At 39.5% G+C, this 24,212-nt stretch overlaps 1 protein-coding gene across 1 annotated transcript in view; it reads left to right on the top strand.

Moving 5' to 3' along the window:
• The window catches only part of GRIN2A (glutamate ionotropic receptor NMDA type subunit 2A), a 147,271-nt gene that overhangs the window by 77,768 nt on the left and 45,291 nt on the right, over positions 1 to 24,212 (top strand). Inside the window, exons 2-3 of the mRNA XM_041401570.1 lie at positions 7,476 to 8,068; positions 17,785 to 17,899. Coding sequence (XP_041257504.1) covers positions 7,476 to 8,068; positions 17,785 to 17,899 — 708 coding nt within the window. The remainder of the gene's footprint in view (positions 1 to 7,475; positions 8,069 to 17,784; positions 17,900 to 24,212) is intronic.

Below are 24,212 nucleotides of genomic sequence, written 5' to 3'. Positions count from 1 at the left end.
AGAAGTGTTTTAGCATTCAGTTGAGGCCAAATGTTTTCAGATAAGGAGATGATATCTTAAGGCATTTTTATTTATATTCAATTATGCTTATCTTTCTATATAGTGTATGACATTCATGCTCACGTGCAATACATACTATAAGTAAACAGCCTGTTTGGGTTAATTCAGCTGCTAGCAAATCATAAATTGCTCCTGATTTTGGATTTAATGCTGAATTCTTGGCCATAGTATATTTAAATATTATTGTGGGTATGTGAAGTTTTGATTCTGTTTACAGGATTAATAAGATTGGATAGTGTTATTTTAAAAGCTCCTAATGGCAAAAGCTGTAAATTTTTGTAACTTTTGTTGATGTATGAGCTGTAAGTGGTTTGATATTGCAGGATTTTCTTGTGCAATACCTGTACTAGAGAAGAGATTTGAGCAGAGAATTAAACCTATCCTCAACCACCCTAAATACTTGTTCTAAGCAACTTTTCCTATAGGTTGGAGTATACAATATGTATGAAAATGACATTTTAAAGTCATATAATTATGCAAAATGCTTAGGGTGTTGCATACTAAGTACCTGGAATGAAAATTTGTTCCAGGGAAGAATTATTGCATAGCATTGATTCTTGAAAGTTTCCATAAGCTGTTAAGACAACTTACACTTTTTGATTGCACAGCAATAGTAATATAAACACATCAAATTTTACTTAGCTAAAATATTACCACTACAAATTTTAATTTAGCAGATACCCAAGAAGATGTCAAGTAAATTGGATTCTAGCAAATTCTGTGGATGACTCAGAGTAACTTGTGAGCAGGTTTAAACTTATGGCTGTGGTAGAGTGAGGTCAATATGGGTAACTGAACCTGAAAAGAAAATGCATTAGGCTGGTGCTGTAATAATCAGACCAAATGTGACCACTATTCTTTTTAAAAACTTATGATATTATCCTTTAGGGCAGTAGAGTATGTAAGTGTTAACTATTAGAATAAAATTTTATTTACTGAAAATCTAAAAAGTATGAATCGGCAAGCTTCAATTCTTATTTAAGGAGGAAGATAAAGCACTGTTTTTTCATTTCTTTCTTTTTGGAGTTGCTTGGACATTTTAGAATCTTCCTTTGTGTCAGAGATCCACCTGACTTACCAAAACCTGACTATCTGGGATTCATTTTGAAATTGGTTAAACCATATGTACAGGGCTTATTTCAGGAAGCACAACCATTATCAACAGGATTGCTTTCAAGATTAATAATTAGACATAGCTGTCTCCTCCAAGAAATAATATTACTCACTGTAACTTAAATGCTTTGCTTTTATATCCATTTAAGTTCCCCAAAATGCTCATGAATCAAGAGAGGCTCACCTGTGATGACCTTATGGGAGCAGATGTGGTTCAAAGTGAATGAACTAATTGATTTGATAGATAATTCTCCACAGTCACAGAGTGCAACTGGAGGAAGGTGAGGTATTCCCCATAGCCCATTGTGTTGTTTTGGTACTAAAAAGCAGAGTGATGTGAAACAAAGAGAACACTGGTAAATAAAGCCCCAGTGGAATATGAGACATAGTGGGGATGGACAGCCTATATACAAAGATTTTTATTTATTTTCCAGACATCTGTGTGCCTTATTTGGTTGGTATCCTTCATACATCCTATATCTTTATGGTATTTAATTTCAAGAGATGAATTATGTGAGTTATAAGGAACTACCAGTACTAGGAGAGGAAGGCTACCTAGACTTTGAAAGCATTTTTCACCTGTCTGTCCCGGTTGATCAGGAGCTCACACTGAGCCACCTCAATTTCCAGTGTTTGTACAATCTGTGAAAGAAAACCCAGATGGTGAGTGAGCTCCAGCCCAGGAATGGCTCATGAGCTCTGTGCAAAACTAGTCATCTTCCATAATTAGGTTATTTCACTGTATCACATATTGAGTTACTTTCATTAGATGTGACACTCTATTTTTTGAAAATGTAAAGGATCAAACCCAGGTGACTCTGCAATGATCACTATAAACCCTGTTCTCATTACTTTCTCTTTGTTTATTTGTTATTCTGGTAGCAAAAAAGAGAAAAAAAAATGACAAACTTCAGCTCTTGTAACAGGCCTAGATAAGCCAAATAGGTAGTGTGTCTTTAAATGCATATATTAAAAAGGAAAAAAAAAACCCAGAACCTGTTATCTAGCAAAATTCTTAGGATGAGGCCATAACCTAAAAATACAGAAGTCTTTGCAAAATGAATTTCTGCAGACTCCCTCTGGAAATGGGAAAGAACATGCTTGATTAGGCCAGTGCTAACCTTTTGAAATCATGTTTCTCTGATATTTATTCCGTGAAATAATAAAAGGGGACATGTCAGATTTTGGAAAGCCATAATGTATTCCCTTGCGTTCTACTGCCCTTCTCTAACTTCAATGTTCTTCTCCTAGAGCAAACTTTTAAAATAAAAAATAAGGCTTTGGTTTGTCCATTTAGTTGACCTTTATACTTTTAGTGGCTGTGCATTTGCACCAGTTAAATTACAGAGTAGGAGCATTTCCACCATTTTTCTGACTCTGGTTTCACCATGGGTAAGGCCAGAGAGGTGACAGGTCCTTGGGAATCAAGTATTTTCTGCTTTTTGTAAGAATAAGTAAATCACTTCCACCCTCACATGTTGCTATGCTTTGTATGGAAGTACAAATTTTTGTACAACCTCCCTCAAATTGCTCCCATGGTGATAATGGAGGAGTTTTCTCCCTGGGCACCTCAGTGAGCTGTTTGTGTTGGGAATTGCCTGCTGTATCTCTTAATGAATAGAGGCGGAATTTAATAACTTAAGGATTCAAAAATATGCAGGGTGTCTTGGAGGAAAGGTTTTCCTTTCAGCTCTTCCACTTCAGTGCTTGCATTTAGTTGAAAGTTTGGCATGGGTCTGTGCCCTTCCACAGAGGAAAACCCTGCGGCTGGGGCCTGGAAATTCATGGCAGAGAAATGCAATTAATTTCATTTTTACCAGGGAATCAAGGCACCACTTCAAGTAATCCAAGAAAAATGATACCAAGTTAACACCCTGCAAGATGCATGTTTTTACCTACACCTGAGATCAGCACAAATAATTTTATCCAGTATATTTTTGATGTGGTGCTAAATTATTCAGTTGAATTCATGACTAACCTCTGGCTTTCATTTTTTCCAGTCTTTATAAAAATGAAAAATAACTATGATATTTCATTAAACAGGGAACAGCTTGCACTGCATGTGGAGACCTGGCACCACATGCTGTAAATCTTTATGAAAATGGAATGTCTGATTTACAGTGGTGCAAAATCACAGAAAAAGTATTTTTGCTGATCTCTGTGAAAGAGAGTAAGAATGAAGCAAGTAAGATAATATTAAAGTCCTACTTGTAGTCCTGTCAAGATAATCTTGTTGCTATTTGAATAAAATCATCCTCTGGATTGCTTTTTAAACTCTCTTTGATATTGGTTTTCCCCTTTCTGTCATAATATTGTCTTACCAGTGAAGTGACTGTCCATTGCTATGTCTGCAGAGTGGAAAATTATTTGGTACTCAATTTGTTGACCCCAGTTTTGTTCTGGTTTAGAGTTTAATTTTCATTTAGCAGAAGCTACACTAGTTCAGATAACAAATATTTCTTTCCTCAACTCACCAACTCCTGCAGCCTTTTCCCTGGCAGGCACAAAGCACCACCAGGGCTTCCCTCAGCTGTTCCAGCAGCTGAGAGTGGCCCCTGCTGAGCTCGGGGAAAAGCCAGAGCTGGGAAACTGAGATGTCATGACAATAGCTGAGGATGGGGTTTCCAGAGAATTATTCCTGTAATTTGCTGGAATAGGGGAGTGAAATGTGCAATTCTGGCAACAGTGACAGATTTATAGACTGGGTACACTAATTAAAAACAACTTACTCTAAGACATTAATCTGTAAATGACAGCAGCAGGAGAGCTGGGCCGCTTTGTGCCCGAGCGTGGGAACGCTGAAGTGCCCTTCTCCTGCAACAACAGAACCTTGTCACATACAAAATTCAGGAATAACATTAAGCAAGAAGCAAATTGAAGGATTACTTCCTTCTGCTGTGAAACATATGGGGAGATGTTCTGCTGTAAACTGTACACCCATGTGCAAGACAGAAAGAAACAAAAAGTTTTCATTTGCTCTTTACTCTTTTCATTGCTTGTTTCTTTTTCACATGGATGTGGTGAAATTTAGCTAAGAAGTTGGAAGAGAAAACGACTTCTTCCAACTAAATCTTTGCTCATACTAAATGTAACATCTTGGGATTGTCATACTTGAGATTTATCTGAGAAATTCCTCTGTAAAAAATTTTCTTGCCCTGGATAAATTCCTTCCTTGAAATCTCCACCAGTAATCTCAAGAGTTGCACACACTGAGGAATGAAATAAAAATATTTCTGGTGTTCAAAGTACTTCTGATATTACATCTGTATTCCTACTTCAGCAATGATTTAGAGGGATGTCTCAATACATGACAAGATGACAGTTAAATGAAAATAACAGAATAATTTTGTTTTTTACAAACATCACTCTAGTTTGCATTTGAATATAGAAAATTGGAACTTAGTATTTTATTACACATATGGAATTTAAAGCAGAGGAATAATAATGCTTTTTGAAAAGAATGCGAAGCTTAAAACACCCCAAAATGAAAGGCTCTGTAGATGTTTAAGAATACAATAGTTGAGTCTGATACAGTTTTATTTATTCATTTGCTATTTCTTCACTAAACTTCACCCTTCCCCCCCATTTAATGGATATGTCCTTGAATATTCTCCTTATAGTCATTTAAGTAGCTGCTGAAGTTCCTAAGGCTGCAGTTTCCTTGTAATCTTCCATCTGTTTCAAAAGCATTGTAAATACAGTCAGGTTTTCAGCTCCATAAAAGCATCCAGTAAAGTCAGTGCAGCTACATGGAATTTCTTCAGATGAGACTCTCACTTGTGATGTTCGTGTCTCCATTTTTCCTAACCCCAAACTTCTTTTCATTATATAATTACAGGTTTTTTTCAGCATTTTAATCACAAAGTGATCATGGTTGCCTGATTTTGACTGGACTTTGCATTCACAATTACAGGAAATGGGTTTTTGTGATATGGGATATTACAAAAATGTCTGAAACTCCTTTCAGAAACTGTTTTTCTAACATAGTATTTACAAAAGGAAAGGATTTACTTTATGACTTCTCTTTTGTTGTCAGCATGCTGCAATGGTGACACAGAGCATTGTGCTCAAGACTGTTCTTAATTGTCAGGGAAGACACCAAGGATTGCTCTAGGTTAAAAATCTGTATTTACTAGTTAGAAAGGTCACACTTGAAAATGCCCATGTGATTTTTTTTTCCCCTCTCAAATGTTGAGGGCAATGCTCTCATTGGAGAAGTTCCTTGTGATGCATAAAGGACCAAGGTGTATATGTTGTTTGAAAGAATTATTCCATTGCTATAAAACACATACAGAAATGGGGAAGAGTGAAAGGATATGATGGATGTAATCTAATTATTATACTGTAAGTGGTTTTACTTTTTACTCTAGTTTAGCATAATCATAAATGGAAACCAAGATAAGAGTTGGAGAAGAAAACTGAAGTGATTGGCTTTGAATTATAGTATTTTTTATGATCAGTTAGAAGCTGCAGCAAAGTTGGATTCATGGCACTGTCTGTAGATATCAACTTTACTTTGTAGTAGTAAATCAGTAATTAAATGGTTAAATGCTAACTCTGAGCAGCTTTTCTGTATGCTGGGTTCCTTTAGCTGTGAGAGTCCCCATATGAAAATCTTATTTTCTTGTTTCACATATCTAGCCCATGTCACCAGGAAATAGCTCCTAGAAGAATTCAGCATTCAATATTCCTTATTCAATGCTCCAAAACATATTTTACAATATTTGTAATTAACCCAAAACATTTCAATTCTGTCTCTGGCATTCAGAATGTCATGAGGAACCAAAGAAGCCAGGGCAGATGATTTCATTACCACCAGCAGTGTGTATTTTATACCTTCAATATCAGTCTTCAGGGTCTAACACAAGTTGTAAGACTTTTATTGCTGTCAAGCTATATAAAATCCTGGTGCCAGCTTCTTAACACTTGGAAAGTAATAACACTTCTCATCTTCTATTTAAAAAAGTACAGACTGTTTTCTTGGAATAGATTTCCAGAGCTTGCAGAGCTGAGCTATCCTTCTCACTAATATTTGTATGTTTATCACCACCCTGCCATGAAACCCAAATCAATTAATCTGTTTCTGTTCCCTGCAAGTGTAAAATAGGATAGCAGTTTGTGACCATGATCACAAAACTCTAATTTAAAAACATCATATGTGTCTTCCTTCAGAAGCCTGCATAAGAAATCTTGAATGATTCATATCTTATTTTTAAATCATAAGCTTTTGTTTCACCAGAATGCTTTCATGCTTTCTGTGTCTGAAAATGATGCAAATAAGTTGCCTCTACTGGTCAAGAATAAACACTGAAGTAAAAAAAAAATAAAGAATTATACAGCTTCCCATGTATAGTTTAGGCACTCTAATTATTGTATGTAAATGCAGAATGTAAAATTAAACAAATAAATTTAGATCTTACAGCAACTTAGTAAAAAGTGAAAGTGTTTACACACTTAGTGCCTACAAAATGAATTGTACTGCCTATTCCTGATGATGTCAAAATAAGCCCTTATGCTGTAGAAAATGTTACAAATTCTGTAAATCATAAGACAAATAGAAACTAATCTGTGTTGGGCAATATTACAGAGCAATTGCAGACTCTGAGGCCATTGTTTGAAGTTATCCCCATTTAAGTCCTTTAATGAGGACACTGACAGATTGCTGGTTGTGCTTGGAGTCCCATCCTGCTAATTCTCTATCAGGCATCAATGGGCCATGTGCTCTGAGCAGAGCAGGACCAGCAGTGAACTCAGTCCCTGGGGACAGAAAATCTCCTTCTGCAGAGTCTGAAAGCTTCCACCAAGCCTAGTGAAGCTTGGAAATGAAGTCCCCCTCAGACCTTATGTCTGGAAGTACAGAGCTCCTCCAGCATGTATACAGCATGTGCATTGCAGTTTATTTCTGTTGTAACTACAAATTAGTGTGAGTTTGTTGGGTTGCATTCGTGTGTTTACAGGAATGTAAAACTTCCTGCTGGAGAGTTGTTTAACTGTGGGTGGCTGTCGCCAGGGAGCTTCCTCAGCAGCTACTGATTTGGGTTGTTGTCTTCAAGTGATCCAGCACTTGGAAATTTCCAGTGTAAATACTGGTTTGTTCCCTTTTGGCAAATATTTTGATTAGCTGTAAGTACCTATGATCAGTGTTGCTTACTGATGGTCTGAAAATGATAAGCCAGAGAAAGTTACTGGAATGCAATGGAAGTTTGGCAGCTCTGGTAGAACAGAAAGCAGAAGAATTAGAGATTCTGTTCCCTTTGGAGCTGTACCAAGTTGCTAATCTTTTGCTGTGTTTGGTATTCTAGGATGTCATGTCCACGTTCTTCCAGTTTGGGGCTTCCATCCAGCAAGAAGCCATTATCATGCTGAAGATCATGCAGGATTATGACTGGCATGTGTTCTCTCTGGTGACCACCACTTTCCCTGGATATCGGGATTTCATCAACGTCATTAAGACCACTGTAGAAAACAGTTTTGTGGGCTGGGACATGCAGAACATCATCATACTCGATACTGCCTTTGGAGATGCCAAAACCCAAATCCAGCTGAAGAAAATCCATTCGTCTGTCATCCTGCTGTACTGCTCCAAGGATGAAGCTGTCTACATCCTGGATGAGGCTCGGTCCCTGGGCCTTACTGGCTATGATTTCTTTTGGATAGTTCCCAGCCTGGTCAGTGGTAACACAGAAATCACTCCCAAGGAGTTTCCTTCAGGACTCATTTCAGCAGCTTATGATGAGTGGGACTACAGTTTAGAAGCTCGGGTACGGGATGGCCTTGGGGTCATTGCCACTGCTGCATCAGCCATGCTGGAAAAGTACTCCTTCATTCCTGAAGCAAGAACGAGCTGCTATGGACAACTGGAGAAAAACGACCGGCCCTCGCAAACCTTGCACAAGTAAGGATGATTGCTTTGGGTTATTTTAACCTCTGCAGCCTTGACACTTTTCTCTTTTATTGCCACTGTATGTTTCTTGAAGGAGAATATTGTATTTTGCTAATCCCTTAATTGAGCCCTTTTTAAGCAGCAGGTATTCAGATGTTCCAGGAGAATGTGCAAGAGGACTTGCTGCACTGATAGCTGTGCTCCTGGAGATGATGTGTGCTGTGCAGAATAAACACTGCTCTGAATCTAGTGCTAGAAGATGACAGAAATTGGTCTTAGAGGGTATGAAGCCGAGTGAACAAAATTGGACCATTGTGTACTTTAACTATGAGGTAAAATTGCCAGAATGCTCTGGAGGCTGTGCCTGTATCACTTGCATCAGCAGGAACCTCGTAATATTTTAGAAGACAAGCAATGTGAAGCATTGAAGTGCTATCCCTGGAAATTGTAGAGTATTAGATTAGTTAGGCAGCTTTTATCACATAAGAACTGAAATCTGTCCCCTTTACTTGTAAGAGTATATTTTTGTCACCTCTAATAGAATAACTGTGAAACTTAACCAGCATTAATCTGAGCTGATATAGCTGTTTTCTCTAAACAGTTTGTCAGATGGGAACTGCCCAGGTTTAAACCAGGATTTTTTTTTTGTTATTAATATTTTCCTTTTAATTATCCCTTTTAGACATGATACTTCAGATTACTTCTATCCAAAATGTTGCATGGTAATATATTTCTTTATCTAGTCTGTGAGAGGAAGTAGGGTATCTTGCATAATTTTTAATAGCTCTTGACAATATGGAAGCTACTAAGAAATATTTATCACCTTTGTTCTAACCAAATAGTGCAGATGAAGTGCTCTCTACAAAAAAAGCAGGCAGAGGAAGGAAAGTTGGTGCTGATTTCAAAAGGGGATTTTGGAACAGTTTTAATCTTGAGATGCATGTGCATATTTAGATTAGGAGCTGATTACCACACGATGTCCTGGAACAGTTATTTCCCATGAAAACATAGCATTCTTCAGAAGCTTTCTTAAAACGCAAATGCAACTGACTAAATGGATTTTAACATTTCCTTAGTGAGAACTTGTCTTTAGTATGACACTTGCAGGTTTTCTTGTGCTTCCTTTCCTATTTTTGAACCTCTACCTTCTCTGTCCCTGGAGACATTGCAGAAACCCCATGATTCTTTTCCTGCTTTTCCTCATTATTTTAATTACTAAAATAAGAAGGTAATGCTTTAATCCAGTAACTGTTTGATACTTTCTGCGTCCTAAGCTGACCAAACCTGGGAAAAAAATCTAATACAGGCTTTCAGTACTTTCTTGAATGGCTTTGTAAGTAACAAATGGGGCACCATTTGCCCCAGTGAGTGGCTGTGTGGCCCAGCAGGGAAAGCTGTGGTATGTCCCTGGTGTCAGGGCAGAGCAGGGGGAGGCACTGCTGGGGGGACTGTCCCACCCATGGCACCCCCGTGCTGGTTCCTAATGTGTGTGCTGGCAGTGGGGCAGTGGGAGCATCCTGTTAACCAAACTCTGTGCCTTAACTGCAGCACCTGACCTACAAATGAAGCAGTCCATTATTAATAATTGAACTCCAGGTTCTGTGAAAGTTAAGTTGTATTCTGTCACAAGTGTTGGGGTTTAAAATACTCTTGGAAGGGGCACAAAAACTTGAACCTGTTTTGAAAAAGGCTCCTACCCTATTGTTTGGCTAATGCACTAGTGTAGACTTGAATTAAGTATACAGTACTCAGTATAAACTGTATTTCTCTAAATAATCTTTATTTTCTCATTAAACCTGCATGAGTACAAGAACAGGGCTTGTGAGTGCTAGGGTAGTGAGACTAGACTTCACCAGGAGATTCTGCAGCATTCAGTGCATGATGCATCCAGCAATTATTAATAAGAGAAGCTGTAGTGCACTGTGGTTAAAAAAGTCACTTCCTGATTGTGAAACACTGAGCTATGAAGTAAAAATACCTTTTCTGCACTGGAGATTCTTTGAGCTTTTCCAACACCACAAGAACAAGAAACAGGCTGTTTTTAATTTAGAAATTCCAGAATTATGCTAAAATAAATAAACTTTAAATAGTCCTTCTTATGTAATAATTCCCCAAGACTATTCCTGTCACATATAATCTGGTAGCAAGGCAAATATATACAAGCTTTTACCAGTACTAAGTAATCTTGGGGAGCTGACCAGTCTCTCATGCCAAGGTGAATTACATAAATTCATTGGACTTTCTCATCCTTATCACTAAATTTTACTTTTCTACTTCACATGAAAAATCAATGCCCTAATCAGGGTTTTTATTGTGAAGTGGAATCTGCACAGTTTCAGGCCCCAGACAGTGCAGTTTTATATTGTAAACTACAAGGTTAATGTACACATGCTGTGTTAAGAAACTAACCTGAGGAAAGGATTTTGGAGCATGTTCCCCGTGGAAAGGGCTGAAGTAACTGCAAACAGCTTATGGACCTGGGATCTGCTGTGCTCTACCTCCCCGTCCATCTGGGAATCAGTGCTGGAGAAGTAGGATTGAACAAGAGGACACTGCTGCAAGCTCAGAAGCAGAGAACTCAGTGGAAGTCAGGGAAGAGGCTGTGTAAGGGGATGCCTGAGCAAAACAAAGCTCAAAATAGAGCAAAACCCCAGGATTTTTAGGCTCCATCTATTGTAATGGCAGTGTAATTCAGCTTTAAACCCAGGATAGTATTCTGAGGCTATGCTATAATAGCTAATTTGCTTGTAAATGGAAGTTAATAGTGCTTTATGTATGACTTCCCACATCCAGATTGCAATTTTCTCTCTGTTTGTGAAGAAATTCTTTGTAAAGAAAGCAGTGAAGTAAAAGCTCCTCCTCCCTCTTTCTCAAATCCTTTGAGTATTAAATTGGTTTGAAGATATATTTGTTTTGAAGCACACAATTTGTCTTTCCCCCATTACTGCAATTCTGAGATGCTTTTATTGGTTTCCTAGACCCAGAAGAAAATCAGGTTTGCTTTAGTTTTTGGAATGATCTGATCAATGCTCATTTCTGGTACACATGGGAAAGCCAGTTTTTCCCTACGAATAAAGGATTTATAATAAAATACGGGTCTCATTTTCAATGCATTAAAAACACAGATATATATGTATATTTGTATCTCTATTGATTCAGATAATCTTTTTCTATCTGTGTAGGACCCAGATCTCCCAAGGCAGAAAACCACTATTGTGTGAAATACTGGCACAGCAGGATAAATAGAATTAGCACCTCATTAATGCCAAGTCAGTTGAACAAACTCTTGTTCTCTCTAAAAAAAGGAAAACACAGAAGCAAACAAACAGCAAAACACAATAACCCTGCGAGTCATGGAAAATGCTGCTGCTTTGTGTACCGGAGTACTCACGGTGTGTATGGAAGTCCTGACCCTGGCAGAGACATTTCACTGCAGCATTTCCAACCACGCTGGTCCTTTCAGGGATGGGTGAGGTTGGTAAAGCTGTTGCCATTATCCTGAAAAGCAACAAGATGTGTCTGTCCATAGGTAGTCTGGTGTTTTCTGTGTGGTGCTGACATTTGGTGAGAGTCTGTTCTGAAATACAGCCCAGCTACAGGCAGGATTTGGAGACCCATCCTTCAGCAGTGAAGGTGTAGGTCCAGAAGGTATCCTACCCTTCCCAAGCACAATTTCCTTTATTTGTCATCACTGAACCAGGAGCAATGGGCAGTCTACAGTGCCAGGGACAAAAGCTCAGTTGTCCTTGCTGTTGTGCTGCTGTTATCCTTCAACACAGCACCTTCTTCAGAGGGAAGGGTTTGCTGTCCCTTGTCCTGATAGTCACCAAATTCAATATTTTGATTACATGCTTCCATCATGCCAGATAAATTTGCCTCTTTTGAGCGAAATCTGGGATTAAAGGGACACAATTGTTTGATGAATAATCCAGAAAATCTGTTTAATATTTTCCCACTTACAGATCAACAGCCAATTGATAGAGGATTTGTTCATTCAAGTCAGAAGACTTGGGAACAATAGGTAACGTCTTCTTCATTGGATGATTGAAAGTTTATAGATATTCCACTAATTATATATGAATCCAAAGTAAAACTAAAACTTTACAGGAAACAAAAGAGGGGTTCTGTAGCGAAACACTGCCCCTGAGACCCCAGCATGGTGCTGGTTTAATTACAAAATGATTCAAGAAACTATTGAAAATCTGTATTAGAATTTTCTCCCAGGTTTGGTCAGCTTAGGAAGCAGAAAGTACCAAACAGTTACTGGATTAGAGCATTACCTTGTTGTTGTGCTAATTAAAATGATTTAAAACAAGAGAACAAGCACGGCTCTGGCAGTGGAGTGGAGCCTGCCTTCAGGGCTGAAAGCAGGGCTCATCATCAACATATCAGGGAATGCTCTTGGAGCTGCTGCAGGCACCATCCCCCTTGCAGGGAGCCAGGCACGTATCATGGGGAAGAGTTTGGGATGTTTCTGAGCTGGTGCAGCAATATGGGATCAAATTAGGGCTGGTTTTGAAATGTTGATGCTAACAGTAGCATTAACGCGCTAAACATTCTGGTTCAGTTACACTCATCTGCGGCACATCCCAGGCAGCTGGGCCCTTTCTAACTTTGCCTCCCTCTCAGAAGGGTTCCCCAAGAGTTTTGTTGTTTGTCTGCAGAGCTGGGGCAGGATGACTTTTGCACAGCCAGTGAATGCTTTAAGGAGCAGATGGAAGGAGGTCCCAGAAGCTGGCATGCTGCTCCTTTTGCACAGTCACTGAGCAGATCCCTCCCAAAGTTTTACTCGTCCTCTGGCTCCAAGCCTAGGGAGACACAGCTCCAAAGCAAGGGACCCTTGTGCAGGAGCGAGGGCTGGGAGGGGGAGGAGGAGGAGGATACACAAAGGGGAACAAGTGACTCTGCATCACTCTAAAGGATTTGAATGTATATTAAAAAAAAATCCTACATAGCATAAGATATAGAACTGACTTTAAAAAAAATGCATCAGTACCTTGTTTAATGGGGTTCTATTGCAGATGTATTTCTGTATGTACTTCACACTTTATATATTCTACATTAAGCATTTTTTGATTTAATTTTACAGAGGAAATCGGTTTCTTAATGATAAATAATGTGTCTTGGGGGTTTCTACTGGTAAAGTATCATTCAAATGTCATGGTTGAATCACAGTAAGGAAGTTCAGCAGTTCAGAGCCTCAACAAGATGGAGAAGAAAAGACAAAATTTGGATTCACTCCTGCTTTTTTAGGTATGAGGCTGAGTGAATGCCAAGCCCAGATAGGCTGGCTGTCTAGGTTATTAAAATGGTTGGGTTTGCAGGAAAAGAGAAATATTGCCAGATAACATGTTGGTTTTGAGGCATTTAATCTGCTTTAAATCTCAGTTTGGAAATTCCTTCTTTGATAGAGAAGAGGGAGAATTTCTCCTATGCAAGATGTATTTCCCCAAGCCTCTCCTGCTTCTCTTCATTGCCTGCAGTTCTCAGAGATTTGAAACTCTGCCCCACGGTGAAGAAGACTAAATAAAAAATGATAGTCCCTGATGATGGCACCTGGGGAGTTTATCAAGTGTGATTATTATCTCTCATCTGAGAGCAGGAAATGTAGCTCTGAACTCAAGGCAGAGAGGAGTCCCCTGGTCTTTCTGCTCCCTGCAGCTCTCAGGCCCTGTGCTTTGTTTTACGGGTCTAGGGACTAAGTTCTCTCCTTAGAAGGTAGCTTAGAAGTGACACATTTTCCTTAATGCCTCTGCCTTCTCCATTCTGTTTTTCCCAGCTGCATTCTAGGGGAATTTCACACTAATTATAAACAAGCCTCTTACAGAGCTGATTGTGTTCCTGAGCCTGAGCAGTCCTGGAGGGTCTTTGGGACACAGGTGGGTGGGCAGGAGAGTGTCCGTGCTGAGGATGCTCCTCCCTGGCATTCCAGAGGGAGCGCCTGGAGGGTGCTGAGGCTCCTCGTGTGGCCTCACACCTGCTTCTGTGTCATGGGATTGCTCTGCTGTGCTTCCATTCTGTCCTTGTTGGCTTTCTCAGGTCACCCTGACAAGTTTTTGAAACCAGGGCTAGGGTTGATCTTTGTTTGGAACAAAGTGACCATAATAATTTACATAAAGTTATGGGTTTTTTTTTTCTTAAAATAATGCCCAACACAGAATCCACTAAGCCTTCTTTGTTTTGCTCTCAAATCCTTGGATGTGTTAGGAGAACACTTGTGTTGAATAGACATATGTATGGTAAACCTCAAAAGAAATGCCATAGCCTGCAAACATGTTTGTTTTTTCTACCATAGAAGTAGAAAACCTCAAAGATTCTGCTCCAGGATTTCAGCTGTTCTCATCCAGTATAGGAAATCCTTAACAAACACTCATGGACGAGGGAGTCCATGTCTCCTGTGAGGATTCTGGCCAGAAAGGTGCCTCTGTGTCAGCAATATTGTATCCAAGCAAATGGCACTCTGAAAACTGAGCTGTGACCCCTTTGGCAAAGTCTTCACCCATTTGTTAATTGAATTAGAGTCAATGAAGTTGTGATATTGTAGTTACAGGGTAAGAAACCCCAGCTTTTTCACTATGTTCTGGCTTTCTGGGTAAAGTTAGAATTTTGACAGGGATAAATATCGCAGTTTTGGCATTAATCTGAAGCTCTGTGTGAACTACTTGATCTTTCTGAAGCTTATAAAAATAAAGTTGGAAACTTTTAGAGAAGTTTGTAACCTGGGTTCTTCAAAGGCTTGCTGTGAATACGACAGCAAAAGTGTTCTGCTGCGGTGTTCTAAAACTTCTCAGTTTTTTGGGGAAGGTGACAAGCAAAAAAGAATTGTATAAAAGTGTTTTTAAATACATAGTTAAGGTTAGGTTCTTTGCACGATAAAAAAACCTGTTTTGAATTCGATGTGAGACTAGCTTAACTTCTGTCAGGAAAAAGGTGTCATTTTGTATCACCTGGGGAATCTTACAAATTTCAGTTTGCAAAAGTTAATTAAGACTTCAGTGTCATAATACCACCACAAGGCCTTGTGCTAGCGTGCCTTTGCAAAGGCTGTGGCTTTAATGAGGAGTGAAAACAGATTAACTACAAATCCAAGGTGTGTTGCTAATTGCCCCATCAAAGTAAGGAGTTCAAATAACTAAACACCTCATTTAGTTAAGAACAGGAATTTGCATTTCCAAAGCTACTTCCGAAAAATATTTTATCCAATTCAGAAGCCAAAGACCTCTTGCACAGAATTAACCTTGGATAAACTTAAAACTCTAGAAGAGTAACATAATACAAATTCTTCACAACATTATTCCTAACCAGGAGCAGACAAGCACTTGGTTATTTTTTGTAGGACAAGCAGTTTGGGATCGTGGCCAGTAAAAGCAGAGCAGGACTTCTGTCCTTTGCAGAGGAAAAATGACAATTCAAAAGCGAGTGCAGGTTGTAGGCATTGATTTTTGGAGAACACGGCAGCTGATGAATTTTGTACAGAAGAATGTGCTTGGGGAAACAAGAATCTCTTTGAAGTTCTTTTTTATTGCTGCAGTGTGAGAATCTGGGGTAGCTCAGAGTGCGTCACTCGCACCTTTGTATCAGGATCAGAGAATACCATTTTAAGAGACTTTTCAGATTAGGGAATTAAAAAAATCACACCAAAAACCTTGCAAAATGTGTTTCTTTACTTAATGGCTGGTAAATTCACATGATTTAAAATATACACTGAGCTCAATTTTTCACTTTAGAATGGTTGTTCATATTAGTCTTTTTTGGAACACTTGAGTTTCAGCACTACATCTTGTGATAGCCCTTACCTAGCTTCGCTTCCAGGCTAGGACATTTGAATATTAATCCCAAAATATGATGAGTACTGTTTGAAATCGGGGGTGGTGATCCCACTGAGGAAGGGTTTAACCTCCAGTCCCATCACCGTTTTCCGTGCAGTTAAAAACCCAGGTGAGCACAAAAGCCTGAGGAGCGCAGGGTGTGTGTTTGGGGTCCAGCCCTTGGCAGGGGACACACTGTTGGCTTTCAGCTCCAGTGGAACGGGGTGGCTCCTGCCTGGCCTTGTCAGGTGATTCACACCCTCATGGGTGTGAATTGGGTCAGGGTACAGAAGTGAAAATGCAAGGATTGCCTGTTTCCACAGCACATCCTTGATTTCCTCTTGTGCTCACTTCCCAGGCGTTTCACTCCCTGGGTCACAGTGAATGTTATGCTGGTTCCTTACATGTGAGCACAAGTAAATCCTGTTTGGTGTTTGCTGCCTCTCAAGGTGGCAGATAAGCTTTTTGTTCCCAAGTAAGATCTTTCACTGTTGGATGAAAAATGGAATGTACAGGAAATTAGTTCTACTGGACAGCAAAGTTCTGTCAAGGGGAAAATTTTGACACTGGAAGCCTATAATGAAATGTGAGTTATTACAATGGGTGAATTTACAAATTGCTGTCAAACTGGCGTTGAATGATGTTAATATGACTGTTCAGGGTAGTGCACATTTATTTATTAACTGTTATGATACAATGCCATTATTTCTTCTGGGTCTGTATATGTTTATTTAGTGTGCTTCTGCTACTGGGATTTTCAGGCAGCTATGTCAATACAAAGCCTTTTCCTTTGAATCTGGAGCTGAGGAATTTTGTCTGTGTCACATTCCCCAGGAGATTATGCTGCCATTGCTGCTAAAAAAGCCAGCCATAATAACCAACCAACTAACCCAAAAATCCCCTCCAAACCCATACAAACATATAAAGCAGTATTGGTGTCTTGTTGGTAAATCACTACAGGTAATGTATGAGGAACAGTGAATTTCTGCCCTTCAGAACACATCTCTCTATAGGATGGACATCTGCACTTCTGCCTGTATCAGTCTTGGGCTGAATTTCTTTCAATTAAATACACTGAGAATTCAGAGCAATTCAATGTGAACAACTTCAGACCACAGAGATGGGCTGGGAGATGTATTTTCTTCCCAAGATTTTGAATTGAAGTTTTACTTCTTACTGTGGGATAGCCCTGTCAGCTTTACACTAACAGTGTGGAGGTTTGATTTTTTTTTCAACATTTTACAATTTTTCATTCTTTTATATTTTATTTTGTGTCCTTCTATTTTTTCCCCTATTTAAAATACAAATTAATTCATATGTCTTTTGAAAACCATTGAAAATTAAATACAAAAGTATAAAAATGTAAATCCTTTTTCTATTGAAATTACTGAACTGAATATTTACCAACACCTACAAAGCTTTCATGTGTGGTTTTGGCATTAGTGGAATTTTTTCTCATGGCCCAACAGCACTGTTTGTGGCTACAGTTTTGGGAAGAGCTGACAGGACTCCTGGAGCTCTGAACAGGGGAAGACAGATCAGATGCACTTTGCTCTGAGTACTACTCAGTGGCACAATAGTACAATGTCACCCACAAAGGTGATGTGGGTTTGTTCAAAATGCTCCTGAAAAGCTGGTGTGGTTGTGCAAAGTGCCAGAAGGATTATTCAGGGAGGGGAGAGATCAATCATACGTAATGTGGAAGCTGTTAAAAATGACATCTGCATTATAATTCATACAGCAATAATATTTTGCTTTGTCTTGAGCTATGAATTTGAAATGTCCCGAGTCCCCCTGCTGCCAGCACAGGCAGGGCTTGGTGCGTGCATCCACCCGTGCTGCTGGTGACCGCGCTGGCTGCTCATTCACTGCTGGACAGCCCATTAAGTTTTCAATGAACTTTTCTTCCTTGCTTTCCAGGTTTATGATGAATGTGACGTGGGAAGGCAGAGATTTGTCCTTCACAGCAGATGGCTACCAGGCCCACCCCAGGCTGGTGGTGATCGTGCTGAACAACGAGCGGGAGTGGGAGAAGGTGAGCGCTGCTCGGGGCTCGGCAACCGGGGGGGATTGGTGTCACATCTCAGGGCTCCTGCCCCAGCAGCTGTGTCACAGCTCTCAGAAGAGACCATTTTACACCATCCTGAGTGTATCTGATGAGTTTTAGCAGATCAGTGAAGAAAAGCCACGTGGAGTTCAGATTTCTATGGAGTGCGCTTTGCATTTCCAGTTCTTAAAATTGAGTAATGTAAAATGGATAACTGAAAAATGTCCAAAAGCTTGGTCCTCAGCTACTTGAGTTTGGAGGGGTTTTTATATCTTGACAATTCCATTCCTTTTATTTCCTTGATTTTGTGGGTTTTTGACAGATTTTAAAGTAAAAGCACACTTAAAAAAAACCCCAACTGTGAAGCTCCTGTTGGAGAATAATCCTATCAATGTTTGCCTAAAAAATTCAGAATCTTGACTACTCCAGGTAGACAAGTGATCTCCACATAGAGTTCTGTATAGACTAGAAGGAAAAATGTCCTAGCATCAATGTTAATCATATATTCAAGTAGTAAGTGAAAAAGTTTATCACAAGCATCATTTCTTTTAAACTCCAGTCTCCACCTGTGATTGTTTTGGCTCTGAGTCTTGCAGGCTGTGTCCCTATGTTTAAAAACTTGTTTTAAGAAACTGTTTTTAATATAAGACTGTAGGAAAAAATACATCTAAATCATCCACCAGTTTTATTTTAAATTCATGAAACGTTATTCTGCATTATCTAAATTGCTGCTGAAATTTATGAATTCTTTTTGTTATAGTTTTAAAAATCCATTAAATCAACTTAAAACTCCAGTTTATAAGACTGCAAGACTCTACATGATGATGAATAATAATGACAAAATCAGAATTACTGAAGGACATCTCAATAAATATGCTAGTCATGCAGAAACACAGAGAGTAGTCCTAGATTATGCTGTGTATTTCTTTATGTTCATTTGATGCAAATTTAATTCTCTGGATAAATTTAATCCTCTCCAAATGTGTCAATCTGAATCTTTGGAGGAATCATTTGCTCACTAACTGTTATGAAAATTTCTTACCCTATTTTAAAATTCTCCAACAGTCTGCATATCGTATATAATGTTCTGGAAAAATATTATACTGCTTGGGGAATATTATTAGCATGAGGTGCCAAAGGAAGAAAATGCTCAAAGAGGCAGCCAACAATGCTTATGTTAAAATAATTTCATACATTTTGTACCTTGAAACTTCTCTAAAGAGACCATTCAAAGGACAAGGAGAGATGGGTTTGATTTTTTTTTTGAAAAATAATCTAACAGCAGCAAAGAAATACTGGGTATATGAACCAACATTATTTCAAATTAATAACTTAAGCCTGCTTTAACCTTCCAGTGAATTGCCTGTCAGAGGATGAGGTCTGGGGCAGGTTGTGCTGTGCCTGCCGAGGTTGTAGGGCAGCAGTGCCCACTCCCCCTGCAGTGCTGGGCTCCCGGAGGCTGATCCTTGCCTTGTCTGTGCACAGTTTTCCAGCTGGTAAATCCCTTCCTGCTCTTTGTCAGGTTTGAGGGGCTCCTGGGAGGAAGAACAAAAACGGATGTGTGTGGTGGTGTGTGGCCCTGGTTTGGAGCCCTGCTGGTGGCCAGCGAGGCGAGGAGTGAGGGCAGGGCAGCTCTGGTGGCTGCTGCTCCAAAGCGCTGTGGAAGAAGGCCAGCTTTAATTAGGAATTTTGTCAGAGGGGAGACGTGAGAGGCAGCCAAGAACACTCTGTCACCACCAGACTTATTCTCCTGACCACAGGCTGATCCTGCCTCTGTGGATGAGGACAAATACACTGATGGTCAATTATCCTGGCACGCTGGACGTAGCTCTGGGCTGCCTGGGCACACCCCACATCTTTTCAGCAGAGTCCCGTGCACTTCAGCTCCAGTGACTGAGAGATTGAGAAGCCCTTCTCTTCCACATGGTTTATTCAAACAGCTCTCTAGTGTTGTCTCAACGTTCTCTCCAAGTTGCAGGTTTTACCCCATATCTCTTAGGCAATTTCTTTCCTTTGTCCTTGAGCTGTTTTGCTCAATTTCAGAACTGTCAAAGTTACTCATCTGAGATCTCCCATTTGCTGCTCTAAGTTTCCACAAAGGCATGTGCTTCTCCTTTCTCTTACAGTGTAGCAGGGAGTATCACAGAATGGTTTTATTGAAGTCTTATTAAATATTCTCAATCCTATATGGAAAAAAAAAGTCAAATCTTAGTATCTAATTAAATAATTTACTCGTGAAAAAATGACAATGCAACAGCCTGTTAATCCTCATAATGTAACTAATGTTCATACTGCGAGTAACTAATTTATTATTTATGTAGAAAAAGTAATTGTGGTTTATGTGAAGAATTTTTTACCTGGTATTCTCCTGAAAATGCAAGATTTATTATTGAAAACAATTTTTCTTTGTTTTCAAACTGCTTTTATTCAAATACAATTTTTCTTTGGTTTCTGAATTTATATACTTTACTTAAAGCTTGAGGTTATAAAGAAGCTGTTCAACCATAGCTGCAGAATATTTAACTCACCCCTCAGAAAATAAGCTATTTTTTCTTTACTCATTATTGAAACTTTGAGGTGGTAATTTCACATGTAAGTGGGGTTGATGGAGGGGTTTGTCCCATATCAGATGCTGAAGAAAGCTGTTCGAATGATAATAGTTTGAAGACTGAAAATCACTTTTTGGGCATGTTTCACAGGCATCCAGCAAGATATTTTGACAGATCCTAAAGCAGCTCTCAAACTTCTGACACCAACATTCATATTCTTGCTGCTGATCTTGACAGGCAAAGGGGTTGCTGTTCTCAGGCAAGAGATTTTTAAGAAGACAAGCTTAATGTGCTTATTAAAGTGAAACTTGATAAATTTACCAGAGTTAGCAGTGTTGCCCAAATATCACCACAGCACTGCAGGATCACTGTGCTAGTGCTCAACAACCCTCAGAGGTTCAGCAGCCCCAGCTGCAGCTCCCCTCCTCATACCTCAGAGACATGGGACCTGCATGTCTCACCAGGCCCATCAACTTCACTGAGCTGCCAAATTCACAGCCTGCTACTCTGGCTTTTTTATTTTTATTTTAGCATATTTTTAATATGGAAATAAACGAAATCAATCCAATATTAAAATCATATACTAGAATATGATTAGCAGTGGCAAAAGTAGGCAGTTTAATTAGCAGCATGTACCACATATCATAAGTGAGGTGGGGAAGACTTAATGTATTTAAAGATGAGAGTGTTCTATGTGTAAAGATGATTTCCAGGGTAAAAAAAAAATAAATTACTGATGTTCCAGGTAGATACAGATAAAGTTACCATGGTGGTCTGTATTCTGGGTGAATTTGTGTACTACATGGCACAATTGCTAATGAAACACCACCACAAGAACTGTTATTTTACATCCAGATTTATTCTAAACAGAGCCTGTCATCTTTAACTTTCCACTAATGCAGGATTTAATGCAGAACTTGCTTTTTCTCTGATTAAGTAGCATATGCCAGGTTCACAAGCTCTGTGTGGGGTTGTACACATTTGTATCCAAGTAGGAAGGAGTGGGCAGAGGGTGCGTGGTTCCTGCCTGGAATAAATGAACCAAGGTCTTCACAGCGAGCTCCATGTGGCTACCAACATCCACCAGCACGTAGCCCAGAACAGACAGCACCTGCAGCTGACTGTGGAGCTGACTTCACTGGGCAGGAGATGGGAAACCCAGCCCGGTCTCAGGCAGATTTCTGACAGAGCTTTTTGTCAGAGTACTGTGGGGATAAAAAAATCAGTGAGGTGCTCCATGGTAATTTCTTGTGAAATCTCGATTGATTTGAGCAAGAGTCACGACAACTGGGGGATCCTCATGTCTTGTGATAGATGATCCCTAACACTTGTGAGAAATGCAGATATTGTAACTAGAACAGATGAAATTGCCTGAGCTAATAATCTGTTTGCTGGGGTATCTTTTGTCAGTAGCTCTGTGCTGTAATGTGATATATTCTTTTTGCCCAGAGCAGAAGCAGCGGCGTGCTCTTTAACATCTGTTGGGTTGTCATTCTCTGTATTCCATCCTTGTTGTTTTGTGTATTTAGTCTTCCTGTAAATATGCCTATCCTGACACTTACTGTCAGCTGAAAATTGCATGTTGTTTCTGTATCAGTGAGCTTTTGCCTAGCCTAAAGGCCTTTCCTTTGACCTTTACTCTGCTGAATTGTTTGAATTGCACCAACTGTTATGCAGCATTTCTTAAATCATGTATTCCCAAGGAGAATCCCACCTCTTTGCTGCTGTAAAGGAATAGTAGCTCCCATGGAAAGCAAAGGTGGTGTGCTTTGCCCTGTTCTTTTCATCTATATATTAGAGAACAGGAAGACTTTGAGGGCAGCTCTCCCTCTCTGAAGATAAGGGTATGTCTGGGCATTTCTGAAGAGCTGTAAGGTCTTCACTGAGTGCAGAGGTGACAAAACATCTTCCTCCACTGGGAGATGAAAGAATGAGCTGTCAATTTGTTTAGCTCTCTTCCTGTCTAATGACATAATCAACTGTTAAAATTGCTTCTCTGGTATGAGCCGGAACTCTGGCACTGCACGGAGTTATCTGGGACATTGCCCAGAACCAAAACTGTACCAGCCACTGAGGATTTGGTGAGTGCTAATTAATAATTCTGTATTGAAAAATGAGGCTGCAGGAGGTAGTAGCTTTTCTTTCTCCTCCTGTTTGTTTATAATCTCTCTGGGTTCTGTGTTTTCCTTGGAGCCCTGCTGGTCACAGGACTGGTGCCTTTCTGATGGTGTCAGCAGCAGCCACGAGGGAAGAGCAGGACATTTGCATTCCCCATATGAGATTTTGCAGCAAATTTTTAAAACTTCAAAGCCTTTAAATGGATGTCTTCAAATCATTCAGGACTTTAAAATACTTATTAATAAGACATGGAACTGTTCACATCATATTTTGTAATTTAAATTTAGAGTGCCATTGTGAAATATGGACCTTCAGAAACATAAAAGTGACACAAAGGTTTGCAGCAGGTGGTGTACAGCAGATGCTGTGTCTGGAGGAAGGGTTTTGCTCTTGTGCTTTGTTCTGCAGCTGTTATTGCTAACCTGACAAAGTCTATTTTAGCTTTTTAGTTATTGATTTAAAGCTTGCCTTGGTAGCTCTTCCTCTTAAGTGGAAAAGTGTAATGAAAAAATAGTAGTAAATAGTTTTTCAATAAAGCAAGATGGACTAGATTTTGTATTTGCTCAGCACTATTTTCTTAACTGGGACAGCTCAAAAAGTATGTTTTGTGATATATGTGTGCTAAATGTAAAAGAAACATCCCTGAAAATATTTTTGAAAGGTTTGGCTGGGTAGTCCTGGGAGTGCATTTAGTATCATTGTTGTCATGTAACATTTTTTCTTGCAAAGGGATGATGGGTGTATGCAGTGTTCAGCTCCCATCTGCGGGAGGAGGGTGAGGGCTGAGGTATTAGTTTGTTTTTGGTGAGACATGCTGGTGTGACAGACTCTCTTTCTGTGCCAGCACTGGCACACTGGCAAGCTCTGCTCAGGATCTGGCCTTGCTCTTTTTCCCTGGTTCAATGGCCTCTGTGAGGGTGTGTGAGCAGGGTTGTGTCCATCATCCTTACATTGTTCAGAGACTTCTTTGGGATGCAGCAGGAGGGGGACTCTGAGGTACAGCAATGTATAACTGTGCAGGTCTCTGTCTGCCTTTGGCTGCCACACAGAAACACACCAAATTCTTCATCATCATGCCAAATTCTTCGTTATCACTCTCCTTGGTTGCAATCTTCCAAAGATAACGAGGCTTGGATGAGGTGGTCAAAGCACATGTGCCAGAGTCAGATGTGGGGAGCTTTAGGCAACAGTGGATGAGATGAGCACCCTGTGGCTGCTAACTCAGTCTGACTTCAAACAAGATCTTCCATGCTCTCAGCTATTTTCCCCTTCCCCTCCTGCATCCTGTAGAGATTAAACCAAAGGGAGTATTCCAGACTGCATGTGAAGTCAGAGAAAATAGGACAGAATGTGCAAGTTCAAAAGAAATACAATGACTGTATGTACCATTGCATGTCTTTACTTGAAGATGAGTTTTGCACCTACCATAGTGAATCAACAGTTGGATGTGTTGTTAAAACCATATTTTTAATTTAATTTCTATTCTTTTGACTATAAATGAGGATTTCAATGGTTTAGAACACAATTTGTCCCATTAATGTTTCTATTTCTTTTTTCAAGTGAAGGTCACTTTCTGTATTTCTCTGGGATCAAATCCATATTTATTATCAATATAACTAAGATTGAAAGAAATT

Source organism: Onychostruthus taczanowskii, unplaced genomic scaffold, assembly GCF_017590055.1.
Source record: "Onychostruthus taczanowskii isolate IOZ18803 unplaced genomic scaffold, ASM1759005v1 scaffold19, whole genome shotgun sequence".
NCBI classification, from domain to species: domain Eukaryota; kingdom Metazoa; phylum Chordata; class Aves; order Passeriformes; family Passeridae; genus Onychostruthus; species Onychostruthus taczanowskii.
This window is presented reverse-complemented; position numbering and strand designations above follow the sequence as displayed.